The sequence below is a fragment of the Arvicola amphibius genome, chromosome 7 (assembly GCF_903992535.2).
Source record: "Arvicola amphibius chromosome 7, mArvAmp1.2, whole genome shotgun sequence".
Lineage (NCBI taxonomy): Eukaryota > Metazoa > Chordata > Mammalia > Rodentia > Cricetidae > Arvicola > Arvicola amphibius.
This window is the reverse complement of record NC_052053.1, coordinates 43108744-43135036: the sequence shown is the minus strand read 5'-3', so window position 1 is coordinate 43135036 and position 26293 is coordinate 43108744. Positions and strand designations below refer to the sequence as shown.

At 49.0% G+C, this 26293-nt stretch overlaps 1 protein-coding gene across 3 annotated transcripts; it reads left to right on the top strand.

Moving 5' to 3' along the window:
• The first annotated feature begins 14 nt into the window (after window positions 1–14).
• Rabl6 (RAB, member RAS oncogene family like 6) lies at window positions 15–25582 on the top strand. 3 transcript variants are annotated; one of them, XM_038336482.2, is made up of 15 exons: window positions 15–394; window positions 5722–5856; window positions 6845–6892; window positions 11138–11190; window positions 12758–12849; window positions 15803–15943; window positions 16331–16436; window positions 20082–20185; window positions 21137–21462; window positions 21728–21881; window positions 22655–22864; window positions 22954–23218; window positions 23706–23877; window positions 24437–24495; window positions 24614–25582. In XM_038336482.2, exons 1-15 carry the CDS (start codon window positions 265–267, stop codon window positions 24809–24811), a joined length of 2193 nt encoding a protein of 730 aa, XP_038192410.1. In that variant the 5' UTR covers window positions 15–264; the 3' UTR covers window positions 24812–25582. The 3 variants fall into 3 exon arrangements, with proteins under 3 accessions (XP_038192410.1, XP_038192411.1, XP_038192412.1); XM_038336483.2 differs by having other exon boundaries at window positions 256–394; window positions 5727–5856; XM_038336484.2 differs by lacking the exons at window positions 15–394; window positions 5722–5856; window positions 6845–6892 and adding an exon at window positions 10207–11032.
• Window positions 25583–26293: the final 711 nt, after the last annotated feature.

Here is a 26293-nt window from a genome sequence, read left to right as displayed (position 1 = left end):
TCCGTAGCCGCGCCGGCGCCAAGATGGCGGCGCTGACGGGTGCTTGGCCGCCGCGCCGAGGGCCGCGGGAGCCGGAGCGGAGCCACAGAGGCTGAGGCCTCAGAGCCTCGCTCCGGGCCGCTCCCGACGCGCGCCTGCTCCGGCCTCGGGGGAAGCCTGGGCCGGCCGGACATGGTGCGAGGCACGCTGCGCTGCTGCTGCTGCTGCTACCACTGCTGCCGCTGAGCTCGCGGGCCGCGCCCGGCTTGCACGTCCAGCAGGAAGATGTTCTCGGCGTTGAAGAAGCTGGTGGGATCGGAGCAGGCCCCGGGCCGAGACAAGAACATCCCCGCCGGGCTGCAGTCCATGAACCAGGCGCTGCAGAGGCGCTTCGCTAAGGGGGTTCAGTACAACAGTGAGTGCGAGCCGCGCCGTCGGGCAGGCCGGGATGGCTGGCGGTGCCTTGGGGCCGAGAGGGTCTGGGAGAACCCGAGGATCGGGGTGGACGGGGTCCCGGGGTTCTGCACAATGGTCACTCCTGGAGGGCCGTCACCTGACAGGAGACCTCCAGACAAGAGCTGTGCAGCGACACTGGCGGAGCAGCGGTGGAGGACCCCGATTGGCGCAGGGACCCTGCCGAAAGAGACCATTACATAACGCGAGGGTGCACGCGCGGGGCTGGCTAGTGGCAGCGTGTCGCCTGCCTCCCCTGCGGACCCCCGCTCGTGCTCACACTCAAGGCTCCGGATCGGTCAGCTCTGGCCTTGAGTCGTGGGATTTTTTTTGTTGTTGTTCACTTCGAAGCTAATTGGCAAACAATATCCACCACGCCATACATTCTCGCCTTTTTTTTAACAAGGCTTTCATAAGGGAATATATATATTTTTTTAAAGTTCCAAAAGGCACTAACTGCATCCCTGGCCCCACAGGAAGAAAGACCAGCTCTGTCCTTCGTTATAAATAATGTATGCAGCTGGAAGCAGACCATCCTCTTGGCCTCTTTAGAGTTTTTCCACTTACAGGATCTTTTCTATGCAGTCCCCTGGTCTGATATTGTTTACTTCTCAACTATTTGTATACTGCCTGGTTTTTGACGCACAGCCCCAACACACACACACACACCGTTCACTTTAAGCGGTAGCTTACAGGGTCAGTGATAATGTAACATTATGAAATGTTTTAGGATTTCTAACATGTTTAGAACCAAGCACTTGGTAGGTGTTAACTTGAAAGTTTGTATTTCTCTTGAATGTACAGAAGAAAATATCAAGTCGAAATATTCAGAGATCTGTGTTCTTTGGAATCTACATTTGGATTCCTTATTTATTAGACCTGAACTGGAAGTTTCTCACTTTCTAAACCTGCTCCCTACTGGACCCGCCCCCTGGTGGTCCTGATAGGAGGGACCTAAAAGAGCTGGTCTTCCATAGTTTCTGAAGAGAAACGAACCAGCCATATAATAAATACAGATTCACAATTTGTGTCAGAGGCACAGTTAACTTGACGCTTTCCAGGCTTCACATTGTCTGTTACAGAATGCTGTCCTCCAATGGCACAGCCATCTTTTTTCTTTTAAATGTGTCAGAATAATAAATAACTCGGCCAGGATATAGTGGCACACGCCTTTAATCCCATCACTTGGGAAGCAGGGACAGGTGCATTTCTGTAAATGTAAAGATGGCCTTCCTGGCGTTCCTGTTGAGTTCCAGGACAGCATGGACTACGCAGTAAGACCCTGTCACAAAAAATGCAATAGAAAAAGAGCAACTCCAAGAATCTCGCATTTTAACCCGCAGACCACCGCATCACTGTGAGTTGTCTGAATTTTAAAACAAAGAGAGGAAACTGCAACCAGAGTAAAGAGACCGTATTCTAAGAAACAACGCTGAACTGATGGCCCACATGGAGTCCAAGCACTTACGCCAGCCAGAATGCTCAACTCACGCTCAGTGCAATTGACACCTTGCTGAGCAAATATCTTTGCAAAAGTAAATACTAAAGGGTGTTTTTTAGATAAATGGAACTTAAGCTGAAAAGAGAGCATGGGATTAAAAAAAAAAAAAAAAAAAAAAGAATGGGTCCATAAGTGGTGAGGCCTAAATAAGCAGTGATTATATTAATCACTAGTAATGATGGTTTTTATGGGCAATTGGGGTTTTTTTATTTTATTTATTTATTTATTTTTTACAATACTCAAATTGTTGGAGTCAGCCTCTAATGCAGAATGGAGTTGATCAGAGTTAATGCATTCACATTTGGTGGGGGAAGGGTCCAAGACAGGATATTACTATGTAGCTTTGGCTGTCCTGGAACTACGTAGACCAGGCTGGTCTTGAACTTGGGGAGACCCACCTGCCTTTGCCTCCCAAATGCTGATACTAAAGGGGTGCACTACTCCAGCTGGCATGGCACTCAGAAAGTTGTTAACTTTAAACTGTATTACAGTAAGTGTTAGTGGCAAAATGCAAGTTACAGCTCTATACGCCAGGCAACATGAGGAAAAGCTTTGCCAACTTAACGAAAGGCAAAGATTGCTAAGAGGAAACTACAGTAGTAACTAAAAGAAAATACTATTTTAAAATGTATTTACTGGGGCAACTTGCACGCCTTGGTGCACATGTGGCCGTCAGAGGACATATGAGCCCTGGGATCACACTAGAGTTGTCAGGCTCGGTGGTGAGCGCCTTTACCTGCTGAGCCATCTCACCAGTCTTACTTTTCCCCCTTTTCTGTTATCGGAGAGTGAACCTAGGGTCCTGCTAAGCTAGTACACTGCTATTGCGCTACATCCCCAGCTCCTAATTCACATTCACAGTGCACTGAAGACATTTTGGGGGAAATCCCCTCGAATTGGGCCATATGGTTTTTGAAAAATACATTTAGATTATAAGAGTAAAGATTTGGAATAAGAAGTTGGAAAAGGCTACTGGGTACCTCTGATTATAAGAAGACTACCCAACTGTGGCCTGGTCAGCTGCGGCTGCAGTAATGTCATGGAATGCACACTTTGAGGTGAAGAGAATGGGTTGTAAGAAGGGAGGTGAGGGTCTGTATTCTATGTTTTTGTTTTGAAATAGAGCCTTACTATTTTGCTCGCACTGTTGAATTTGAACGCTCACCTGGTCTTCCTATATCAGTATCCTGAATAGCTGAGACTACAGGCATCTACTTCTACACCCGACTCTTGGCTTCTTTTTGAAGCTTTATTTTTTTTTTGCTGTACATGGGACAATCAGCTTATAACCAGTAAAGGTTTAGCACTCCGGCAGCAGAGGCAGGCAGAACTCTGCCTGGTCTACTGTAGCTCTGCCAAGAGGGGAGGGGCATGTAGAGATTCCTCATGGCCAATTGCTTTAAACCTGTGGCAGCACATCACTGTGGGAATTCGTGGTGAAGCAAGACCCTCAGCTCGTGGCAGTGGATATGTGCTGTAGGGAGAGAGCCCAAGTCCCACTATTGCCTTCAAGGGCATTGCCTCACATTCCACATCTCTTTTTAATTTTTTTTAAACCTGTATGATGTGTGGTTTACCTGCATGTATGTCTGGGCACCACATGCCACTTTAATGCCTACGGAAGCCTGAAAAGGGCATCAGATCCCCTAGAACTGGAATTACAGGCAGTTGTAAGCTGCCATGTGGGTGCTGGGAATTGAAGCTGGGTCTTCTGGAAGAGGCTTTTAACTACTGAGCCATCATCTCTCCAGCCACAGGTCTCATCATTTAACACATTGGCTGAACTTGGGGGGAATTTGAGATCCAGATGGCAACAGTTTCCAGATAGTTTATGAGTCTGTGAAAAAATGACTTGGAAATCAGAAAGTACTCGCAGTGGGTACAGTGTAGGCCTTTGATCCCAGCACTTAAAAGACAGAGGCAGGTCTGGTCTACATAGCTAATTCCAGGCCAACCAAGACTACTAGAGAGACTGTCTCAAGAGAAAGAGGTGTGGGTCTAGACAGAGCTTGGTGGTTAAGACTGTTTTCCCAGAGAACCCAGGTTCAATACCCAGCACCCCCATGGCAGCTCATAATTGTTTATAACTCCAGTTCTAGGGGGTCCGACACCTTCTTCTCCTTAGGATCCTGCACACACTTGAGGCACACGACTTGCACAACCACACATACATACTCATCAAAGTAAAAGATTTTGTTTTTAAAGCAAAACACATAAGAATCTTTATCTAGGGCTGGAAAGATGCTCAGTAGTTAAGAGTGCTTGTTGCTTTTCAGTTGGACCCAAGAGAGACTTTATTGGAGCTTATAGTGGCAGCAGGCAGGTGAGCATGGCTCCAAGATCTTGTATCCACAAGCAGCGGGTAGACTGGGCCTCCCACTGGCTTTTGAAACCTCAAAGGCCAACCCCATTGACATGCCTCCTAATCCCCTAATCAGTCCACCAACTGTTGGATGCTCAAATATGTGCGCCTGGCGGGGGGGCGGGGGGGGGGGGCTTCTCATTCAAATCACCACAAAGTGCAGGTAGCCACGTGGGGTCAGGCACGTCCCAGGAGTCCAGCTGAACTCTGGGGCCAAGGTGGCCTTGGCTTCTGGTACTGTAGAACAGTTTGGAAATGGGAAGGGACTTGACTCTGCAGGTAGACCAGACAGCCTAGGAAAATGAAGCAGGTTAGCAGAGGAACCCACAACTTCCCCTTACCCTACCTCTTAAGCTTCCATATCTTTTTCTCCTGGAACTCCCTCTGTAGACCAGGCTGGTCTTGAACACAGAGATCCACCTGCCTCTGCCTCTCAAGTGCTGGGATTAAAGGTGTGCACCACCGCCCTGCGCTTCCATGTCTTTCTAGACTTTTTCCTGGCCTACTGCTGGAAGTCTTACGGACACTCTGGAACTCCTGCCCTTAAAGGTGTTTTTGGTGGCATTATCAGCCCTCTCCATGTCCCATGGACTGCTCAGGAAGTGCCAGCCTAACACCTGTGCCTCCCTTCCCATCTCAGTTTTGAGTCATTCATGACTCTTGTCCTACCCACCTAAGGTGTCAGTCTTCCCAGCCAAATGTCAAGCCTGTCCCACTCTCCTTTGCTCCTGTTTCTCCTGGCTTTGTTGACAGTGTCACTTCCAAATCGCTCTTTATTACCTTTTCAAAAGACCCAGTGGTGAGCCTCTAAAGAGTATAGGGCATAAGGACAGCACCTTATCCCATTCACACCATCGCCCCATTTGTGGAGTACATGCCTATCCCTGCCCAAAGCCAGCAGACCTTTCTGAATTCAGGCCTGGCACACAGTGGGATGGGTGAAGCAGGACACAGAAGTAGACAAAACTGCACTGGAAACATCAGTTCTATGAGAAAAGCAAGTCAGTGGAAAACCAAGTGCTGGGGTACTGTCATGGCCCTGCTCTTCATTGGTCAGGTCAAGTCTCTGGACAGTCCGACCCTGATCTAAGGGTCTCTAGTAGTTCCTCAGAGTATATGACTCTAGGAGAAAGTCGGGCCTGGAGAGGTCTTCTGGTGCTATCTCCTGCCGACAGCCCTGGCTCTGTTCTTGGTGTTACTCTGCCCACTGCCAGGCACCCTTGTACTTCGGGAGAATCTGTCCTGCCAAGTCAGAACTGACCTGTTAGGGCACTGCCAGCGTCCTCACCTATTCTTCCCCTGCATGCCAGTCACCTGAGAAAATACGAATTCAAGGTGAGATGGAACGGATGTGATACTTCAAAAGTTTTTAAGTATGACTGATTAATCTTCCTTTCTCTTTTCTCTTTGCCCATCCTTGCCCCAGTGAAGATTGTGATCCGGGGTGACAGAAACACTGGCAAGACTGCTCTGTGGCATCGACTGCAGGGCAAGAAATTTGTGGAAGAGTACATCCCCACACAGGAAATCCAAGTCACCAGCATCCACTGGAACTACAAAAGTGAGCTCGACACCCCTTTTCTCCCTGTACAATAGAGCGCCCTACCTTCCACCCTGGCTCCTGGAAGTGAAAATAATACCCATGTGGGAGTCCTCACTAATTAAAATTGCATGTGAATCACCCCATCGGCATTTTGAATCTGTGAAGTTCCTCCTTGTTCATGTCTCAGGCCCAGGATATTCACGGATGCAAGTAAAAAAGCAAGGGTAAACCTTCAAAGACTAGAATTCCCTGAACACCTCTAGGAGCAGATCCACCCATGCAGCCCATCAGCAGCACACATACGGCTTTGCTCTGTAGGGTGCATGCTATAAGCCATGGCAAGTGCTCATCCCATGTTTTCCCCTTCTGGGTCCTGGGGTTTCCATCAGCCTTTCCGCTCCCTTAGCCCCTAGGTTAGGCTTCCCAGAATGGAGAATTGCTGCTGAGAAGGGTTGAGGCAATAGCAGGAACTTGAAAAGTGGTTTCTGTTCTCATGAGGTAACTCAGGACTAGCAGTATCAGAGAAAGCCTTGGGAGACTGTAGAACAGATGGCCAGGTAGGTGGAGCGCTATGGTGCACGTGGCAGGACTGCGTCCAGCCTGGGCCTGCTCCGATGGCCCAGCATCAGCACTCTAGCCTCTAGCACTGACATGATTATGTTCTGTTCAACCCTCGCTGAATATTGATCAGGCAGATGAAGAAGTGAGGTTGGGGGAGAAGTGACTTGGACAGCTGCATTGTATTTTCATCTGTCTAGGGTGTGAGCATCCACTCAGGTACCTGGAGTGGTCCAGGGACACACAGGCTACTGAGTGTGATGGCTTTGTCTGTGGGCCAGTAGGTGTATTGCTCATGCCAGGACCTGGAGGAATGGCCATGCAAACCCTGCAGCGTGTATTGCAGAGTCCTCAGGAAGCGAGTGGTACCAGAATGTCCCTGACCCCATTTGGGAGCCCAGAGGGGCTGTGATGCTAGGCACTAATCTGACAATTTTCCTTGTTTCAGCCACTGACGATGTAGTGAAAGTTGAAGTCTGGGATGTAGTTGACAAAGGTAAGGTACATTTTCTCTTTAATGTTTGATAGACTCTAAAAAGCCCTCCTCCCCCCCACACACATATGCACCTCATTTGTGTCCTCGGGCCCATTACCTCTGGACTGGTTATTCTCCCTTAGGTCCCATGTCCTACGTAGCCCTGTAATACAGAGCCACTCATGGTTCAGAGACATGTCACAGGCACCAGCTATATCTACTCAAGAATATGGGAGATTTGAATTTGCTACCGACTATCACTGTCTAAGTTTCCTCAGAGTCCCTGTCTGACACCTTCCCTGTGTCTGGTAGGCACGGTGGACGGGCAGCAGTGGGCCTGTCGCATGCACTCTGCTGTTTTGAGCCTCGTTTAGTCACTCAGCAGCTGACCATTGGGAGAACTCTGACCCATAGAAGCGATTCCCAAACACCTGTGTGTTTCCCTTGGTGACCCATAGTCCCACTGGTCCCTAGAGCCTTAGTGGTTTGGTAGCCATGCTCTGGGAACTCACAGGATACCACCTGTCAGATATTCTTTTATTATGTGATGGCTTAATGCCAGCCATGTTGTTTGACCATGATTAAGGCTCTTGTCTGACTCTGGTCCAGTTTATGTTACCTGTTCTACCTCTGGCACTGGGGCAGCCCTGATTATTGAGATGGACAGTGTAAGTGCAGTGCACCAGTACAGTAGAAGTGCGCAAGGCTGCACCTTGAATCAGGAAGGCCGCAAGAGGCAGGGACAGAGTCAGGTGGAGTGAGAGCATGTCTTGGGCCAGCACCTTGGTTTGGTCTGGGAAGTCATTCAAACAGATCTCACACAAGGAGTGTGTTTCTTTGTTTGTTTTTCCCACGAGGAGTTTTAATTCGATTTCGAGAGAAGAAAAGCTGGTGTTGCCTATTGTTACTTCAATCTTTGTCATCCATGTAATGGAGGTTAGGGACCTGTGCATATAGCATTTCTTACAGAATGGGTCACCAAGTCCAAGTACCTAGGTAGACCCGGCCACGTGGAGACCTATTCTCTTCTAAACCTGCAGAGGGCATCAACAGACTGCCTCAGAGTGCCCTCATGACAGCATCTGATCTCATTCATATCTTGTGTTAGGTCATAAGTTCCTCTGTGATCCTAGGAGTGAGAGCTCATCGTCTTCCCTGGTGCTGACTCTGTGTATGTGTGCGTGGGTGTGGGTGTGTATGTGCGTGCGTGTGCGTGTGTGTGTGTGTGTGTGTGTGTGTGTGTATGCATGCAGGTGGTTCTGAGCACTGTGACACCTTAGCCTCTGACCAAACAGGCACAGCATCACCTGTTTAGCTTCTAACAAAATAGACATGAACTCTGACTTCACACAACCCCTGACTTTGTAGGCACCACCTTTGACCTAACCCTTGGCCTCCTCAGCATGGCTGTACTGCATGTCCTTCAGTTCTAGGACTTTGTAGGAAGATGTGTCTCCAGGGCTCTGGTTTCTGGCCCACTGTGTGCTTTCTCCTCCCTCCTCAGTGTTCCTTTTGAGTATGAGTTTGGGTCAAGTTTTGAAGAACAGTTGAAGACACTTTTTTTTTTCCTGTGGTTCCAGCAGTAACACAGCCTAGTTGGACCCCATTCATTGAGCCTCTGTTGATCTTGGTATGTCTGTACATTTCTGCATGCTTGTGTGTGCATCTTTGGAGCACTGATGGGTAACCTGCTATCTGAAGTCCATCACTGGGTACATTGTGAGAGCAAGGGTCACATCCACATGAAGCCATCAGATGGCTTAGGTCAGCTGTCTTCCACAGACCATGAACCCATCGAGTCATGAGATGTTTGCTACTGCTCCACAGGTAGGGGCACCACTTTGGGAACAAAGTGCCTTCCTTGACTCTTGCCTCAGCTCTTGTCTCCATGTCTGTACCTGCTGCAGTGGGACGTACTGTCCTAGAGAGAAAGTTCTGGAGAGTGGGGTCAGGACTTGGGGCTAGACATCAGATGGGACCATAATCCAGCAGCCTCAGCCCCTCTCTCAGGACCTTTCAAAGTGGCATACTATGCCTTCAGCTGGCCCAAGAGCCCATGAAGCAGAGGTTGACACCTCTGCTGCCCAGGAGCCATGGAACACTTCTTTTCTGTGTGGCTCAAACATCCTTTATCCTCCCACTCTCAGATCTACTCAGATCCTTGCTCTGATAAAATCAGGCTGGATCCCAGCGGGGAGAGGTCCTCACTCAGGGAGTTCCTGCGTGCTTATGGCTGGTGTCACCCATTTACTATAGGGGCAGGAAGAAAGGCCCTTCTGTTCCCTACCCCCATATCACAGTCTGAGTAGGGTCGACAGTCTGCATAGTTTCTACAGTAGCGGAGGACCTTCAGATGTGACAGACACACATTAGAGCAGCTAAGAGCTCAAGGGCAGTGGGTAAGTTCTCCAGAAGACAGGGAAGGCTCAGCAGTGCTCATAGTACTTGTTCAGAAGCTTTAAAAGGAAAGGTTGATGGAAAGTAGCTCGGCAAGTTTTTGCTTACCCTGGCCTCCCAGGCCTACCAGCTCCTGTCCAAGAGTGGTTCCTACAAACACTTTATTTTTTATTTTATTTTTTTTTTGAACTTTGGACTTTTTGGTTTTTTGAGACAGGGTTTCTCTGTAGCTTTGGAGCCTGTCCTGGAACTAGCTCTTGTAGACCAGGCTGGCCTCAAACTCACAGAGATCCACCAGCCTCTGCCTCCAGAGTGTTGGGATTAAAGGCATAGGCATGCACAACCACTGCCCAGCTGGACTTTTTCTTTTATTGATATTTATTGAGCTCTATAGTTTTCTCTGCTCCCCTCAATGCCTCTCCCCTCCCCCCTTCAGTCCTCCCCCAAGGTCCCCATGCTCCCAGTTTACTCAGGAGATCTTTTTCTACTTTTTACTTCCCATGTGGATTAGATCTACGCAAGTCTCTCTAAGTGTCCTCATTGTTGTCTAAGTTCTCTGGGATTGTGGTTTGTAGGCTGACTTTCTTTGCTTTATGTTTAGAAACCACCTATAAGTGAGTACATGTGATAATTGTCTTTCTGTGTCTGGGTTACCTCACTCAAAATGTTTTCTAGCTCCATCCATTTGCCTGCAGAATTCAAGCTGTCATTATTTTTTTTTTGTTGTGTAGTACTCCATTGTGTAAATGTACCACATTTTTCTTATCCATTCTTCAATCAAAGGGCATTTAGGTTGTTTCCAGGTTCTGGCTATGACAAACAAAGCTTCTCTGAACATAGTTGAGCATATGTCCTTGTGGCACAATTGAGCATCCTTTAGCTATATACCCAAAAGTAGTATTACTGGGTCTTGAGGAAGGTTGTTTCCTAATTTTCTGAGAAATCGCCACACTGACATCCAAAGGGGTTGTACCAGCTTGCATTCCCACCAGCAATGCAGAAATGTTCCCTTTTCCCCACAACCTCTCCAGCATAAATTATCATGAGTGTTTTTGATTTCCTACAAACACTTTATTAGCAACTTGTGGGAAGTTGCTGGTTGCGTTAGGCCACCTGCCATTCAGCCCATGAGGATCAGGCTGAACCATCTACTGCACCTGAGGGGGAGAGAGGCTGACTCCCCAGGCTGACCTGAGGTAACAGGTGTTCACATAGGACTTGGAGACTGATATGGAGGTTTGTGTTTTAAGCAAATGAACATGAGTTTGTTATTGGGGAATATTTGTTTGCTGTGGAATTCCCAAGTTTGTGAGCAGCTCATTTGGCCAGTTGGACATTTAGATGTGAAAAGAGGGAGGGACAGTGATGGGTCTTGTTATCTCTCTAGAGTCCAGAGTCAGACTCCAGCAGGGCCCGTGGCTGTCTGCCACATCAGACGCTTTGATAGCCAAGTGGAGTTTGGCTGTGCTGGCCTTCCTCTCTTCTCCCAATGTGGCAGTGCCATAGTGACACAGGAGGACTGCTGAGGGAATTCCAGATGCTCTCTCTCAGCTTTGACCCGGAGGACCCTTTCCTCAAGGCAGATCTGAACTGGGCTGCTTACTTTCTGGCCTGTTTGTCAGCTGCTGAGCCCTGCACTTCTATCCACTACTGACCTAGCTGTTTCCCACTCCCGAAGCTGAGTGAGGGGCGTCTGAGTCTGCCGGGAGGTTTCCTTAGGTTCAGAGGCTGAGTGGAGCACAGCCCCACGTGGCCCTAAAGCAGGTAGGATGGGTCCCCATCCTACTCCCCCACTTAGACGAATCCTGGGCCCAGCAATTCCATTCCTAATTTTTGGTTTGTTTGTTTGTTTGTTTGTTTTTTAATAAGGAAAATGTAAAAAACGAGGTGATGGCCTGAAGACGGAGAATGACCCCCAGGAGGTGAGCCACATTGTCAGGTGGGTCTGTGTCAGTGTCCTGAGCAGGGTGCCTCCAACCCTTTAGACTAGGCCTCCTGCCCATCCTGAGATCCTGAACATTCCAGTTATGCTATAGATGCAGTAGTCACTGCTGTCCTTAGCTACTTCCGAGGCCCTGTGCTGTGCTGCCAGTGTTAGATTGTAGGGTCACTGCTTACTTAGGCTGCCTGCCCTGCTTCACTCCGCGAACATCGCAGTGAACTGAATGGTGTGAATGGCCTGTAGGGGGCCATACTTTACATCTCTGCCACAGGGACTTTGTCCTTAAAAGTTCTGCATATCTTGGGTGTGATCCTGGCACCACAGGTGGGGCCAGGTGATCTGTGTTTGCTCCCTGGAAGCTGTGGCACAGTGCACGTTTGTGTGGTCCTTGGACACACTTCCTGCCTGTTGTCTTAAAGAACCCTGCCCTGTCTTCTCTCTCAGTGAGTAGAAGGCCTCCTTCCTTTTCAAGGCTGGAAGCTGAAATGATACATAACACCCTCCCTGGCCTTTTCCATGTGATGTGTATTCTGAACTCATCTTAATTGATTTTTCTTTACCATTTGCATAATATTTTGTTTTGGTTTTTTGTTTTTGTACATTTGTTGACAGTTTTATACACGTAGCTAATACAGTCTGTTTACTTTCTACTCTACTCTCTTAACTCCCTCCTACCCATCATCCACTCCCCCTTCCCACAAGTCCCTTTCCGTCATTTCCTGTTTTTGTTGTAATCTAATGATTTTCAACCAGGGCCCTGTCTGACCAGGTTTGGAATTATCCACCTGCGCTTGGTGCGCTCACAGTTGGGTGCACAGCTGAAGATAATACCTGCCCTCCCCAGCATCCATTAGTAGCCAGTAGTTTAACGAGTAGAACCCCATGAGAGCTAACTTCTCTAACCCGTGATTGGCTGTTGACAGCTGTGGTCTTGTACAGGCCACCGCAGCTGCTGCCAGCATCTCACAGTCTTCGCAGTCTTCCAGCCTAGATCCTGTCTGCTCCCTTATGTCATGATGTTCCCTGAATCTGCTTTAGGTTATGCATTCAGTTGTCATTGATTCCCAGCACCTTGAGCAGCCAAAAAGAAAAGATCTTTCTCATTAAGGATGACAGTAGCATTTATCTCTGGATATACACGTTTAGAATGCAGTTTGGCTCCATGCCAGTTTAGCTACAGAACAGCTGTGAACCCACCCTCCCCCACCCAGGGCTTATGACTTCCCAGCTATGGGGTTTGACTAGGTTTACAGCACCATTGTCTTGTTTTTGTTTTTCCTCTCGAAGCCATCTCAAGGGGCAACTGGCAGCTCCAGCACTTGCTTTTAAGAGTCCTAGGGCAGGCCTCCCCTGTAGAGATGGAACTTGCTGCCCCATTTCCTACAGCTAACTTGCACACACCCACAAGTATTTCCTCATGTTTTTTCCAAAACAGAATTATTTTTTAGGTCAGAAAAGGCCCTCTGCATTTTGGGGGTGTTTCAAAGTCCACGGCTGTGGGAATTGCCCAGGGGCACAGTCTTACCCTTTCTTTCTCCTATTTCTAGGCGGAGTCTGAAATGGCTCTGGATGCTGAGTTCCTGGACGTGTACAAGAACTGTAATGGGGTGGTCATGATGTTTGACATCACTAAGCAGTGGTAAGAGGGGCAGGTTAGCTGGCAGTGGCTGCATGCCTTCACATAATACTATGTGATTCCTCTGTTGGTGTGGAGCTTCCTACTGTGCCAGCTATGTGCAGAGCCCTTAATCGGGAACTGAGGCATCTAAGCCACAAGATAGGTATATATTCATATCTCTGCAGAGGGTGGGGCGGGGGCAGACTGCTGGCCAACAGTGGTAGAGATTAGGTGCCACCTTCTACAACCCTGCTGTCCTGAAGATACCGTATAAGATTTGTCAGAATCAAGTGACTTGTTGGGGGTGGGGAGGCTTCCCAGAAACAGGTTCATACACATGCACACACACACTCTCACACACACACTCACGCACACACACAGTCTCTCAGTGACTCACCGAGAAGACATGACAACAAAGGACATAGGGCAAAATGAGCAGTGGGTCCAGAGGTGCAGGTCCATGAGAAATGTGATCAGGAGACTACATTACATATCATCTTGAGACTGGGAGCCTTCCTGTCACCAACAACAGGAAAACACCCAAGAGACTCCCCAGTGCCCAAAAGGCTTGCTTGCTCTGTATACACTGATAAACAGTCTGTTAAAAAACACTGTAGTATGCTGGGCGGTGGTGACGCATGTCCTTAATCCCAGCACTTAGGAGGCAGAGGCAGGTCGATCTCAGTGAGTACGAGGCCAGCCTGGTCTACAAAGCAAGTTCCAGGACAGCTAGGACTGTCACACAGAGAAACACTGTCTCAGAAAAAAACAAAACAACAAAAAACTGTAGTAGGCTGGACAGTGGTGGTTCACACCTTTAATCCCAGCACTTGAGAGGCAGAGGCAGGCGGATCTCTGTGAGTTCAAGGCCAGCCTGGTCTACAAAGCAAGTTGCAGGACAATTTCCAAAGCTACATAGAGAGACCCTGTCTTGAAAAACAAAACAAAAAAACACTGTAGTAGCCAGACATGGTGCTACATACCTATAACCCCAGCACTTGGGAAGCTGAGGCAGGCAGATCTTGTGAGTTCAAAGCCAGTATGGTCTTGAGAGTTCTAGGGAAGCCAGGGCTGCATAATGTGTGACCTTGCTCTTAAAAGCAGTCCAAAAAAAAAAATAAATAAATAAAGCAACCTACATTAGAAGGAAAGAAGCCCTGACAACCGCCAACAGCTCATTTTAGAAGTGACCTTCCTTTTACTCTTTTACTCTGCTCTACAGTTCTGTTATTAGTATTACATGGATAATCTGTGTTCAGATTGGAAAAGACAAGAGAAAAGCATTCTGTTCCATTTTTCTAAGGCTATTGTTGCTGACAGCTGGAGCAGACCAGCCAGATTTCCCGGTACCACACATGTACAATGGGACCTTATCTGCTTAGGTTTTGCATTTCTCATAGACCAGCCTCCAGCACGTGCCTTGCAGTGAAGTTAGCACTGTGTGTTCCACGGATCCTCACTAACATCTTTCCTACAGCCTTCGCATAGTATTCACAGGCCCAGATCCAACCCTTCCAACCTTCGGGGACCTGTATGCCTGCCTGACAGCCTAGCAACTGGCAGTGCCCCTCAGAGCAGTGAGGACCCAACTGGAGTCCACAGCTCAAGTGGATAGGAGGTTAGGCCTGCTCAGGAAGGTTGTACAGGTGCATATTTGGGAGCCATGAGGCTTTCTTTGTAGGCCCTTGTGCTCACAAAGCAAGCACCATTTGTCAGACCACAAGGATCGCAGTCATTTTATTCCTTGGTTTCTGAGATCCCTGGACACCACCATGTTTGGTTCAGCTAGTGCCTGGGAGACAATAGACACTCAAGAACCTGAGCACTGCATGTGAAGGATGAAAACACCCAAGTTCACACAGCTGCCATTACAGGCCATTGAGCACACTTCAAGTGTCTTATAGGTTAGGAGATACGGGAGACACTTCAAGAGGATACACCAATGTCAGAAGAGGCTGCCATAGTTACAGGCATGTTACATTTTCGTTGCTTTCTCTTGGCAAGGAAGGTGGGTCATACTCATTTTACTGGTTGTGGGAGGTGTTTGTCAGTGGATCTCTAGCTTAGGCTAACTTGATACTATGTAGTCCAGACTGGCCACAAACTCATAATCCTCTTATCTCAGCTTTCTGAGAACCAGAGTTTTTAGTATCTGTCATTTCTGGTTTGGTGTTTTGGGGGAATAGCGGTGGGGAGCAGAGGGCGGATAGTGGAGATTGAACCCAGGTCTCTGCACGTGCTAACAAGTCCTCAGCCCTGGTTGTCTTTACAAGTCATTTGGAGACATCGGGATGACTTGTAAAGTGGAGAGACCAGCAGGTTTGGTAGGGGGTATGCTTCACTGCAGAATAAGTAAGGCCCAGGAAATAGACACTTTGTCAAGGATACTTCAGTGATGGTATCCCTGAGGCAAGAGCCAATAAGCAGGAAGACGCAGATGAACCCAGCCTCAGTGTGCAGCAGAACTGAGGGACAGGTTACCCCAGGAAACGTTCAGTTCAGAATGATGCTACAAACAGGTGAGGCTCCAAGCAGTTCTTTTTGGTTTTGGGGGTTTTTGTTTGTTTGTTTGTTTTTAATTTGGGGATAATAAGTTGTGTAATAGAGACCAGAGGACAGGCGTCAGCTCTCTCATTCTACCATGTGGCCCCAAAGATCAAACTCAGGTCAACAAGCCCAGTGACAAACACTTCTATCTACTGAGCCACCCCACCAGCCCATGAAGAAGTTTCATGGAGACATAGGTGGTACTCCAATTAAAAGCAGGTGACTGGAGCACCTTGATTTGAATACAGGGGAACTGTGGTATTGGGGAGAGTCAGCGGCCAGGGATGCACGCTGAGGTTATAGTACTGTTCATCTCTGAACCCTGCCTGGTGTTTTAAGTGTTCTGGGGAGTTAGACCAAGAAGGTAGTACACACAGCATTCTGAGGGTCACATAGCTGAGACAAAACACTCCCTCCCTTTTTGAAGGACCTTCAATTATGTTCTCCGGGAGCTTCCCAAAGTGCCAACCCATGTGCCGGTGTGCGTGTTGGGCAACTACCGTGACATGGGCGAGCATCGAGTCATTCTGCCAGACGATGTGCGTGACTTCATTGACCACCTGGACAGGTGGGTGCTACCAGCTTTGCTCCTGCAAGGAGGTCCTGTGTTGTGCTCTGATAATGTTTGGGAAAGCTTGTAGACACTTGGGTAGCAAAGGCAGTGTCTCATCCTGTGTCGGAGATAAAATGTCACCATTCTGGCCCAGGAAAGGGACAGTGGCCAGAAGGTAAGGTTGTTAGGGTAATGCTATAGAAGTTGTGAGGACAGTGGGGCCTACATGGCCCCTGTCTAGTTCTCCCAACCACCTCAGAGGAGTCAGCTGCAGAGTGTCCTTAGGAACCTGCTGCCAGAAAGAAGCTAGGTAGACAGGACAGCTTAGAGTCAGGTGTGGCCCTTGACATAAGAGCCAAGCCACACTGCCCACTAAGTTCCTTTATCTTTCTTTGAAAACAGACCTCCAGGTTCCTCCTATTTCCGCTATGCTGAGTCTTCCATGAAGAACAGCTTTGGCCTGAAGTACCTGCATAAGTTCTTCAACATCCCATTTTTGCAGTTACAGGTAAGTGCTTACCGGTAGGGCAAGCAAGTAGGTAGCCAACACTTTTGTGTCTCTGCACAAAGATTGGCCTTCCTTCGCCTGACAACACTCTAGGGCACCTTCTTGGAAGCTGGCTATCAACATGTATCCAGCGGGCTGGAGATTGCACACACAGCACTCAAAGCAGCAGGCCAAAAGTGGGGTAGCATGTCTTGCTCCTAAGAGCATCTGGAAGTTTCAGTCCAACATGTAGAGCCCTTATGCCTCTCTGGGTCACTGACTAAAGTGCAGACCCCTTTACCAGGTGAACATAAAGCTGTGGAGGACCCAGTTACACAGAGCTAGCTGTCTGTCGTCAAGAGACAGGTTTCGAGACATGCACCTGTGACTCCACATCCAAATGTGGGACTGGCTATACTCTGAACCATAACCCTCTGGCCATCTCATGAAGAACAGAAAACTTGCACACATCTGAAGCATCTAGCCTTCCCGATGCAGATGAGGCAAGTAGGGTGGCCTACCAGGGTGAAGAGCTGCACCTACCCTGCTTTTCATTATGTGTTCCTCTCGGAATCTTTTTAGATAAATAGAAGTGGCATTGGTTGAACATGGTGGCACATACCTGTAATTCCAGCATTCAGAAGACTGAATCAGGAAGACCACTTCAGGTTTAAGGCTACATAGTGAGGCTCAGTAAGTGGGAGACTCATCTCAAAATAGAGTGCTAGGTATGGTAGTACACACCTGTAATCCCAGTACTTGGGAAATAGAAGCAGGAGGATCAGAGGTTCAAGGTCATCCCTAGCTATGTAACAAGTTCAAAACCAACCTGGGCTACATGAGACCTTTTCTCAAACACAAAAAAACAAGCCAGACAGTGGTGGTACACACCTTTGATTCCAGCACTCGGGAGGTAGGGGCAGGAGAATCTCTGAGTTTGAGGCCAGCCTGGTATACAGTTCAAGCTGCAACACAGCCAGGTAAGCTGTGTTCATTTTCTCTGGTCCTGAGGTATGCTGTAGCTTCTCAGACTAGGAGAGCAGCAGAGGAGGCAGAAAGTAGAACAGGCTCTGGATTCTAAGCATAAGGACAGAGGATCAATCTTTTTTGGAACCAAGAGCTGAAATAGCTTGGTATGGGTTCTCTGGTGAACAAGAAGGCCAAACAGGCTTGGCCACCTCTCTGGACCTGGAGACCTATAATGAGTATAGGGACCCTTCATACTTTATCCAGGATACCAAAGTCAGGAAAGTAAAGCCTTCCTTTTCTTCATCTCTATGTCCTTTTGAGAAACAATGAGATTCCTGCAGATGGGGTTATGCTGAGGAGCTGTGGGTTAGGAAGAAGGATCATAATGAGCCTCTCCTAAAGGCCTTTCCACTGAAGATCCTGTTGTAGACAAAACACACACATCTCCTTACCCCAGATGGGGATCCTAACAGACCAAAGTATGGATACCTCCAAAGTCCAGCTTGGAGAACCAGTGAGTTTATTGGGATTACTTATGAGAGCAAAAATGACACAAAGACAGCTGCATCACCAAAGCCCACCCCAGGACAGGGCAGCAGCTCATACAAGCCGGGAACCGTAGGACTCTGCACAGCCTGCAGACAGCACAGTAAGTCAGAGAAGTCTTTCCAAGTGACTGGTTAAAACTTCTTGTAGCTGGTTTGGTCTTAGTCTTTGTAACCTCTCTCTTCTGAGAGTCATCTTTTCATCTCAGCTTCCTTCTAAGGGGCTTCTCAGCTTTTATTGCTTACTCAGGCAGGAAGGACCTAATGAATCTGGTCAGTTTCAGGGACTTCCTAAAGCAATTTTAAGTTTATCTTTCTATTTAAAGCGCCTGCATTATGGAATGCTTCAATCTTGGAGGAAACTGTTGTGAAACAACTCACACTGCTCTACTCTGAAAGCTTTACCATCCTGCCAAGGGAGACAAAGAGATGCCAGGATAGTCACTGGTACTAGACGCTTGTGCTGAGATCCAGACCAACATAGCTTTCTTTCCTCTGTGGTTATTTGCATGGAATCTGATGACCATGATCTGCTGGCAGGGTGGTGGGTACAAGATGGATGGATTGAACCATTCCATCTTGGAGGAGCTGGCTGCTCTTGTAGAAGATGGCAGTTAAATTCCCAACAGCCACATGGTGGCTTACAACTGTAACTCCATTCTCATGGGATCCAAAATGCCTTTCTGGCTCTAATGGCACCAACCATGTACATGGTATGCAGACTAAAGATATTTATACATTAAATAATAATTTTTAAAACATGACTTTTTGGGTTTGGGATGTAACTCAGTTGTTAGATTTCTTGCCTACTAAGTACAACACTCTGGGTTCAGTCCTTAGTGCTATATAAGCCAGGTGTGGCACATGCCTGTAATCGCAGCAATGGAGAGGTGGAGACAAGGAAGAAAGTAAATTCAACACCATCCTTAGTCATATAGCAAGTTCAAGGCTAGACCCAGATACAAGAGGCAACCATATGGCTGGAGAGATGATTCAGTGGTTAATAAAACCCAAGTTCAATTCCCAACATCCTCATTGGGTAGCCCACAGCTGTCATAACACTAGCTTCAAGAGATCCAATGTACTCTACTAGCTCTGGGCATTCAAACGTGTGGCTTTCATTCAAACACACACATGTGAACATAAAAGTAACAAAAACAAGTCTTAAAGAACAACTGTAAGGCCGGGTGGTGGTGGCACACACCTTTAATCCCAGCACTCAAGAGGCAAAGGCACGCAGATCTCTGGGTTTGAGGTCAACTTGGTCTACCAAGTGAGTTCCAGGGCAGCCAGGGATACACAGAGAAGCCCTGTCTCAGAAAAGAAACTATAATTCCAGAATTATTTAAATCACCAGTTATTGGTCAATATGCAGAGTAAAGTCTAAATAGACTTATATAATGTATTTGATGTGGCTGTTTTTGTTGGTATATCACATTTAATTTTAAATTAGGGCCCCCATCTGTCTGTGATATGCCTGAGTGCTGAGCTACGTCATTCTCATGTATTTCTACGTCATTCTCATGTATTTCTTTTCAGGATATAAACAGACCCCAGATCTCTTGGTCTGTAGTTATTCCCACTTTTTCCATTTGTTTTGTTTCCACTGTGCTGAAAAGCACTCCTGGTATAAGCCAGGGGCATACCTGTGCCAGGGTAATGTTTCTTATGATAGCGGTATCTGTCCAGCAGGGCCTTTTCCAGCTATAAACAGTTCTGTTTGATCTGTCCCCTCACACAGCTTGAAAGCTGCTGTATTTTAGGATTAAATCTAAATGCAAGAAGACATGACAGATGGACTCAGAGGCTTGGTCTGATCAGCTTTGGTCTCAGGCTAGAAGTGTATGGTTTGCCCAGTCTGTACCTGGCAGAGTTTATCATCCAAAGTTGCCCCAGGACTCTCCACGTCTTAAGCACCTGCTGCCATGGTTTTGTGGCCTGAGAGGCTATTGTAGCCAATAGAAATGCTAGTGACAACCAAAGGTATGACATGGAAACAGAAGGCTGCTCTTTCTGATGTGGCTCCAGATGACTGGCCTGTGTCTTCCAAGCCACAGAAGCTGACTTTGCAGCCAGCCAGATGTCATGCGTCACAGGAGGAGGCTGTACCGTGGGGAAGAGGCATACTCAGCTATGTCCCCTTCCTCTACAGAGGGAGACGCTGCTGAGGCAGCTGGAGACAAACCAACTAGACATTGATGCCACTCTGGAGGAGCTGTCAGTGCAGCAGGAAACCGAGGACCAGAACTACAGCATGTACGTGAGCCAGCATCTACTGCAGGCCCTGACCACCCTGAGTGGGAAGGGTGGGTACTACACTGTATTTCCAGTGGGCCTAGTGGCCACAGAGAGGAGCCAGGTGCTAAGCTTTGGCCTGTCCCTGTGAGGCAGTGGAGAAAGCACCATATACATGGGTGGTAGATTAGTCAACCTGAGCATTTATTCTTCAGCTAAGACCTTCGTACTCAGTGTGGAGCAATATGGGGGATAGCTGAGGAACATGGCTCGGTAGCTCATCTCAGCCTCTTAGGACAGGTACCCCATGCTCTTCCTGTTCATCTATTGAGGTTTTTAATAAAGTATTCAGTCAGACCAGCACTTGTTTAGAACAGTACATTAATACTGTGAATTGATCTATCCTGATCTGGGGAACTGTTTGAATTTCTCTACAGCCCCTTGAGTTCAAAGTATGTACAAAGTATGGGCAGATATCTATGAGGGTGGGTTGTGCTGGCTCTGGCACTCTGTACCCCCAAATACTTTGGAGCCAGTGGAACCTACAAAGCTTAGCCATCGGATATGGTTCCTATGTGTGGGATCAGCACAAACCTGTGATTAGTGCAACTACACGTGTATGATTAGTAACTACCGCACTGGCCGTAACCAGCCACACCTCCCTCTTGGTCACTAGTTGATTACTGTTGACCTCCACTGACCTACCCAAATTCTATAAGAACAGTTGGTCCTGGTAAGGTTGGCCATGTATCTCTGCTGTGAGACTCCGTTCCCCAGGATGGTACTAGTATAAAGGGACAGGATAAGCCAGGCCATTAGGCTGGGTACCAAAGACTGTGGGCAGCTGATTAGCAGGCAGGCCCTGTCGTCTGCTTAGTATAAATGCAAAAGGGACACTGATGGCCAAAAGCCTTGGAGAAAAAGTCCAAGAGGAAGCCAGCTCTTCACTGTCTATCCCTTTGCCCTTCCTAGCTTCCTTGAAATGATGGAGGCTCGAAGTCGAGGCCATGCATCCCCTCTGGCAGCCAATGGGCAGAGCCCATCCTCAGGCTCCCAGTCGCCAGTTGTGCCTCCAAGTGCTGTATCCACAGGGAGCTCCAGCCCCAGCACTCCCCAGCCTGCCCCCCAGCTGTCCCTCAGTGTCTCCTCCACCTGTCCCAAAGCACCATCTCCTGTACCCCCTTTGGAGGCCACGCCCTCTGTACACCCTTCAGCCCCAGCTCCAGCCCAGCGTCGTAGTATCATCTCTCGGCTGTTTGGGACCTCGCCAGCTGCTGACGTGACCCCTTCACCTCCAGGTAGGCCCGGGAGCAGCCCTCCATGTGAATTTGGGGCTATCTTCTGGCATCTTGAGCCACATATCCCTCAGAGACTAGAATGTGGTCTCTGTGCCCCTGACAAGCTTTTCCCTCTTGGGCCAGCTACTACTTGGCCAGGTTCTAAAGTAACCTATGGCCTTGAACCAGGGTACATGGATTGTCAAGTCCCAGTTCTACAAGCTCAGTTTTGGTTCCTAGCATGGGGGCAGGGACCATATGAGGAAGAGTCATCATTTCTCTACAGAGCCAGCTCCAGCTCTAGAGGTCCCAGCAAGAGTCCAGAACGTTGAGGATTTTGTTCCTGAAGATGGCCTTGACCGAAGCTTCCTAGAAGATACAACCCTACCTAAAGACAAGAATAAAATTGGAGCCAAAGGCCCACAGCAGGATAGTGACAGGTAAGGGCAGATTGGCAGAGCTGAGCACAGGGTCCACCTCAAGGGCAAGCTTCCCATCCCATTCACACCTGGATCTCCAAGACACCATTGGGATTGTGAACACAACCTTTCATGTGCTTGCTGGATTGGCAGTTAGTGTTGAAAACAAAAAGTCAGGGAAGGGCTCAGGCCATGTGTTGAAGGCCTACTTAGGCTAATCACTGCCACCGTGGGGTGGGGCAGTTTATGCCTACAGTGGACTGGAGAACATTGAGCTAGAATCTTCCTACGACAGCAGGATACATACTAGCCCAGTCTGTATAAGAAATAGTGAAGGCCACCTGGGTCTCTCCATACGGAACCGGACAAGCAGGCCTTGGCCAGGTTTGACTTTCTACAGCTAGCCTTTCCCACAACCCTGTCTGTCTTAACAACACCCTAAAATCTGTCTACAACTGAGCTCTGAGATCATTCTCTCTAGCAAATCAAATGTTGAATGACTGTTAGCATCTCCAGCATCACCGTGTACAATGGGGCCAAAGGTTTCCCTTCCAGAAACAGATTCGAGGCTTCTAACTGGGCTCTTCTCCTACTGATTACCCCATTGGCTAGCGACAAGGCAGTGCTGCCCTCACTCTTACTCCCACCTATATTCAGCAGCCCCTGTAATAGCCCAGAAGGAGAGCCACTAGAATATGGTACTACAGACAGGGCAGCTTTAAGGCAAGTGGGTGAGGAAATCAGCAGCACATACCCCCCCTCAGAACTTCTGACTTCTTACCCCCTCTTTGCAGTGATGATGGGGAAGCCATCGGAGGCAACCCAATGGTGGCAGGTTTCCAGGATGACGTGGACATAGAAGATCAGCCACATAGCAAATCCCTGCTGTCCTCAGACCCCGTCCCCAGTAAGAATATCAGTCTTTCCAGTGAGGAGGAAGCTGAAGGACCTGCAGGCCACCCCGGAGTGGCTCCTCAGCAATGCTTAGAGCCTGAGACAAAATGGTATGGGATGGGGTCCCCAGGGTATGGCTAGCTGAGGCAGTGGCAACCTAGGGTGGCCTCAGAACTCAGACATTTCTTCTTATGTGAAGGTCCTCCACCAAGGCCTCACATTCACAAAAGGGAGCTCCCACACGAGCCATACCCTCATGGTCAGATGGTCTCACCACTGGCTCAGGGCCTGACCACGGCAGTACCAAGCCACCCACTGATGGCACTCCTAGACCCCAGGAAGGGAAAGACAAGCAAGTGTCATCAGAAAGTGATCCTGAGGGTCCCATTGCTGCCCAGATGCTGTCCTTCGTCATGGATGACCCTGACTTTGAAAGTGATGAATCGGACACACAGAGGAGAGTGGTAAGTACAGGCTGCTGGCTGGGAAGCTGAATCCCCCATTCTTACAGAGATAGAGGACAGTCAAGAAGGTCTGTTTCAGCCGGGCAGTGGTGGCACACACCTTTAGTCCCAGCACTCAGGGAGGCAGAGGCAGGCAGATCCTTGTGAGTTCAAAGCCAGCCTGGTCTACAGAGATACACAGAGGAAAACCTGTCTTGAAAGAAAAAAAAGGTTTATTTCTCAGAGCAAGGTCTGAAGAGCTCCTGGCTCCAGTGCCCCAGACACTTTTCTTTCTTAACGTGTTTGTGGTGCCTGATGGAGAAAGTAGACAGGAGTCTGTGGGAGGGGGTCCATTGTGCATATGAAGGCCCTACTGATCTAAATCTGGGTCACATTAACCCCTTCCATTCTACCCAGCCCCTAGATTCCCAAAGGGACTTCCTACCTTGCTTCAAAGGTCCATGGCAATAGTCAGAGACAGTAGGCCTATCAGCTACTCTCTTTGCAGGGGGTATTCCCAGTAAGAGAAGACCTTTCTGATGTGACCGATGAGGACACTGGATCTGCCCAGCCACCCCCACCCTCCAAACCCCCAGTCTCTGCTTTCAGACTGCAGAATGACTCAGATCTCTTTGGTCTGGGCCTGGAGGAGACAGGACCTAAGGAAAGCAGTGGTGAAGGTAGGAGGAGGGCCTGGAGCTTGTCTGTCTCCTTGGAACCTGATAGGACTTGGAGGGCCTCATCCTGTGGTCCCTCATCCAGGGACCTGTGATTAGAAATCCTAGCCTGCCTACGGTTTTTCTTCATCATAGCTATTAGCTACGAGAGTCTATAGAATGGGAGGAACAGTGTCACACCAGGCAAACATGTGCCCAAACCTCACATCTGCATTGTGACCCAGAATTGCCATCCAAGACTGTCACCCTGTTCGTGATTCCTTTTGAGTCCTCTGTGCCAGCTGCTCTGCCAACGATTCGAGGCTTTCAGGTGTCCCAGGCCTTCGGGGCAGAATTAGTTTGAAAAAAAAAAAATGATAGCTGCCTAGCTGACTTGGGCCAGTTCAGCCCCAAAAGGAAGGGAAAAAATTTCATCCATCAAGGCTCACCAACACAAAAATGCATGGGAACCCCCTAGACTGCTAGTGGGACCAGGCTGTGTTGGGAATGGGTATCTGCAGCAGCCTCTGCCTGACCATGCAAAGTGGTTGTAGGTAGGAGCTCAGCTGTCTTTCTTGTGCAGATAAAGACGGCAAACTTCCCTCTAAAGAGAAGAAGAAAAAGAAGAAGAAAGGCAAAGAGGTACATGCCCTGCCCACCACTGGTCTCACAGCTAGCCTGGACAGTCCAGGTCCTGGAAGGTGGGATGTAGCCTTGTGGGTTGCTCATTGACCCTAGATCTGCTCTTCATGACCTTCAGGAGGAAGAAAAGGCTACAAAAAAGAAAAGCAAACACAAGAAGAACAAGGATAAGGAGGAAGGCAAGGAGGATCGGAGGAAGAAGAGGAAGCCCCCTCGGAGCAAGGAACAGAAGGCTGCAGATGAGCTGGAAGCCTTCCTGGGGGGCGGGGCTCCTGGCAGCCACCACCCTGGAGGTGGGGACTATGAGGAGCTCTAGGCTGCCAGAGGCAGTTGGTTTTCCTGGGAAGAGGGGAACTGATAGTGACTGATTTGGGGAGGCTGCTGCCTATGCACCCACGTTCCCAGGACCACCCTGCCACCTATGTCCCCCAGCCATTGTGTCTGCCCTCATTTGGTCTGGCCCACTCGACATTGATTTTTGTGCTGAAGACCTTGGTGGTGGTCAGGCCTCTGGTCAGGCGCTGCAAGTGCTGGGCCTCAACCCAGTAGAAGCCTGCTCTGCAGGGAGGGAGGGGACAGAACAGAGTTGCAGCTGGTTTGGTGGACCACCTGGCCCTCCCCAGATAGAGCTGCAGCCAGTCCCCGGTGTTTCTCAGGGATGTGCCTGGGGCCGAGAAGGGACCCACCAGGGTCTGTTTACAGAGGCAGGGTGTGGGACTGCTTGGCTTCTCAAATGTCCACCACCCAGCCCCACTTCCTGCTTGCCTTCCTGAGCTCTCCCAGGGCCATAGCATGGCTTGGGTTGTGGACCTTCTTCCCCATGGATCCAGAGTAGAGCAGGGTCATACCCTGAGCACAGATGTGTACTCGTGAGGGTGTGGCAGCATCTGCTACTGCAAAGTGGCCCAGACCCCGCACTGGTTAAAGCTGGCAAGAGAACACAATGTACCACCTCTCCTGTGGGAGAGGCACTAACAGCTTGCCACTATGTGCCAGCTGTGCCTCTGCCCATTGAGCGCCTGCGCAGGTGAGCCTAGAGGGCGCCTTCTTAAACACTCCGCCCAGACTATAAAGCTCTCTGATTTTATTGTTGTGTGTGGCTGTTTTCTGGTTCCCTAAGGTGTTAAAGATGAAACCACTCTATCTATGGGCCAGGTCCCTGGCATCAACCTGAAGAGCAGTTTTGGAGAGGGGGCCGCTCCACAATGCTACCCCAAAATGGTCTGGACTTAGTAATGCTTAGCCATACCATGTCAGCCAGAGGACCTGCCTGGCCAGCGCAAAGGGTTTACCCCACAACCTGATGCAGGGTTACTGCAGGGAAAGTACCTGGGAACCTCGGGCCCTAGAAGGGCGGTGTATCTCACTCTGCTCCGCCTCCCTGCCTGCTCCTGGGGTGCCTGCAACCCAGTATTTCGCCCCCGCTGGCAGCTCTCCACCCTCGCCCACTGCGGACACGTTGCCATGAGAACCCTCCAGAGGCTGGCTGGCGTTTAGCACTGTTAGTGACGTTGGAGGCGGAGCACTATGCTCCGCCTACTGGGGTGGGGGCAAGGCTGAGAGTGCTTTCCTAGGCCTGCAAATTCCCTTACTTTTCTGCTAAGGGGCTGTATACACAAGACAATTGGTAGTTGGGCAGGTGCTATGGGGCAAGCATTATCTGGCCCTTTTACCCCCAACTTTTGGACCCCTGGTGTGGAGAAAAGGTCTACAATGAACCCTAGCACCGAGATCTTGTCAGTTCTGGTGCCCAACAAGGCAGGTCTTAACTCAGATCTGACATCCTTGGCCCATCATC

Coding starts and splice junctions, on each gene's coding strand:
- Rabl6 (XM_038336482.2), top strand. CDS start 265: ATGTTCTCGGCGTTGAAGAAGCTGGTGGGATCGGAGCAGGCCCCGGGC. Junction 6,893..11,137: donor CTGGGATGTAGTTGACAAAG/GTAAGGTACATT, acceptor TTTTTTAATAAG/GAAAATGTAAAAAACGAGGT. Junction 20,186..21,136: donor GAGGACCAGAACTACAGCAT/GTACGTGAGCCA, acceptor TGCCCTTCCTAG/CTTCCTTGAAATGATGGAGG.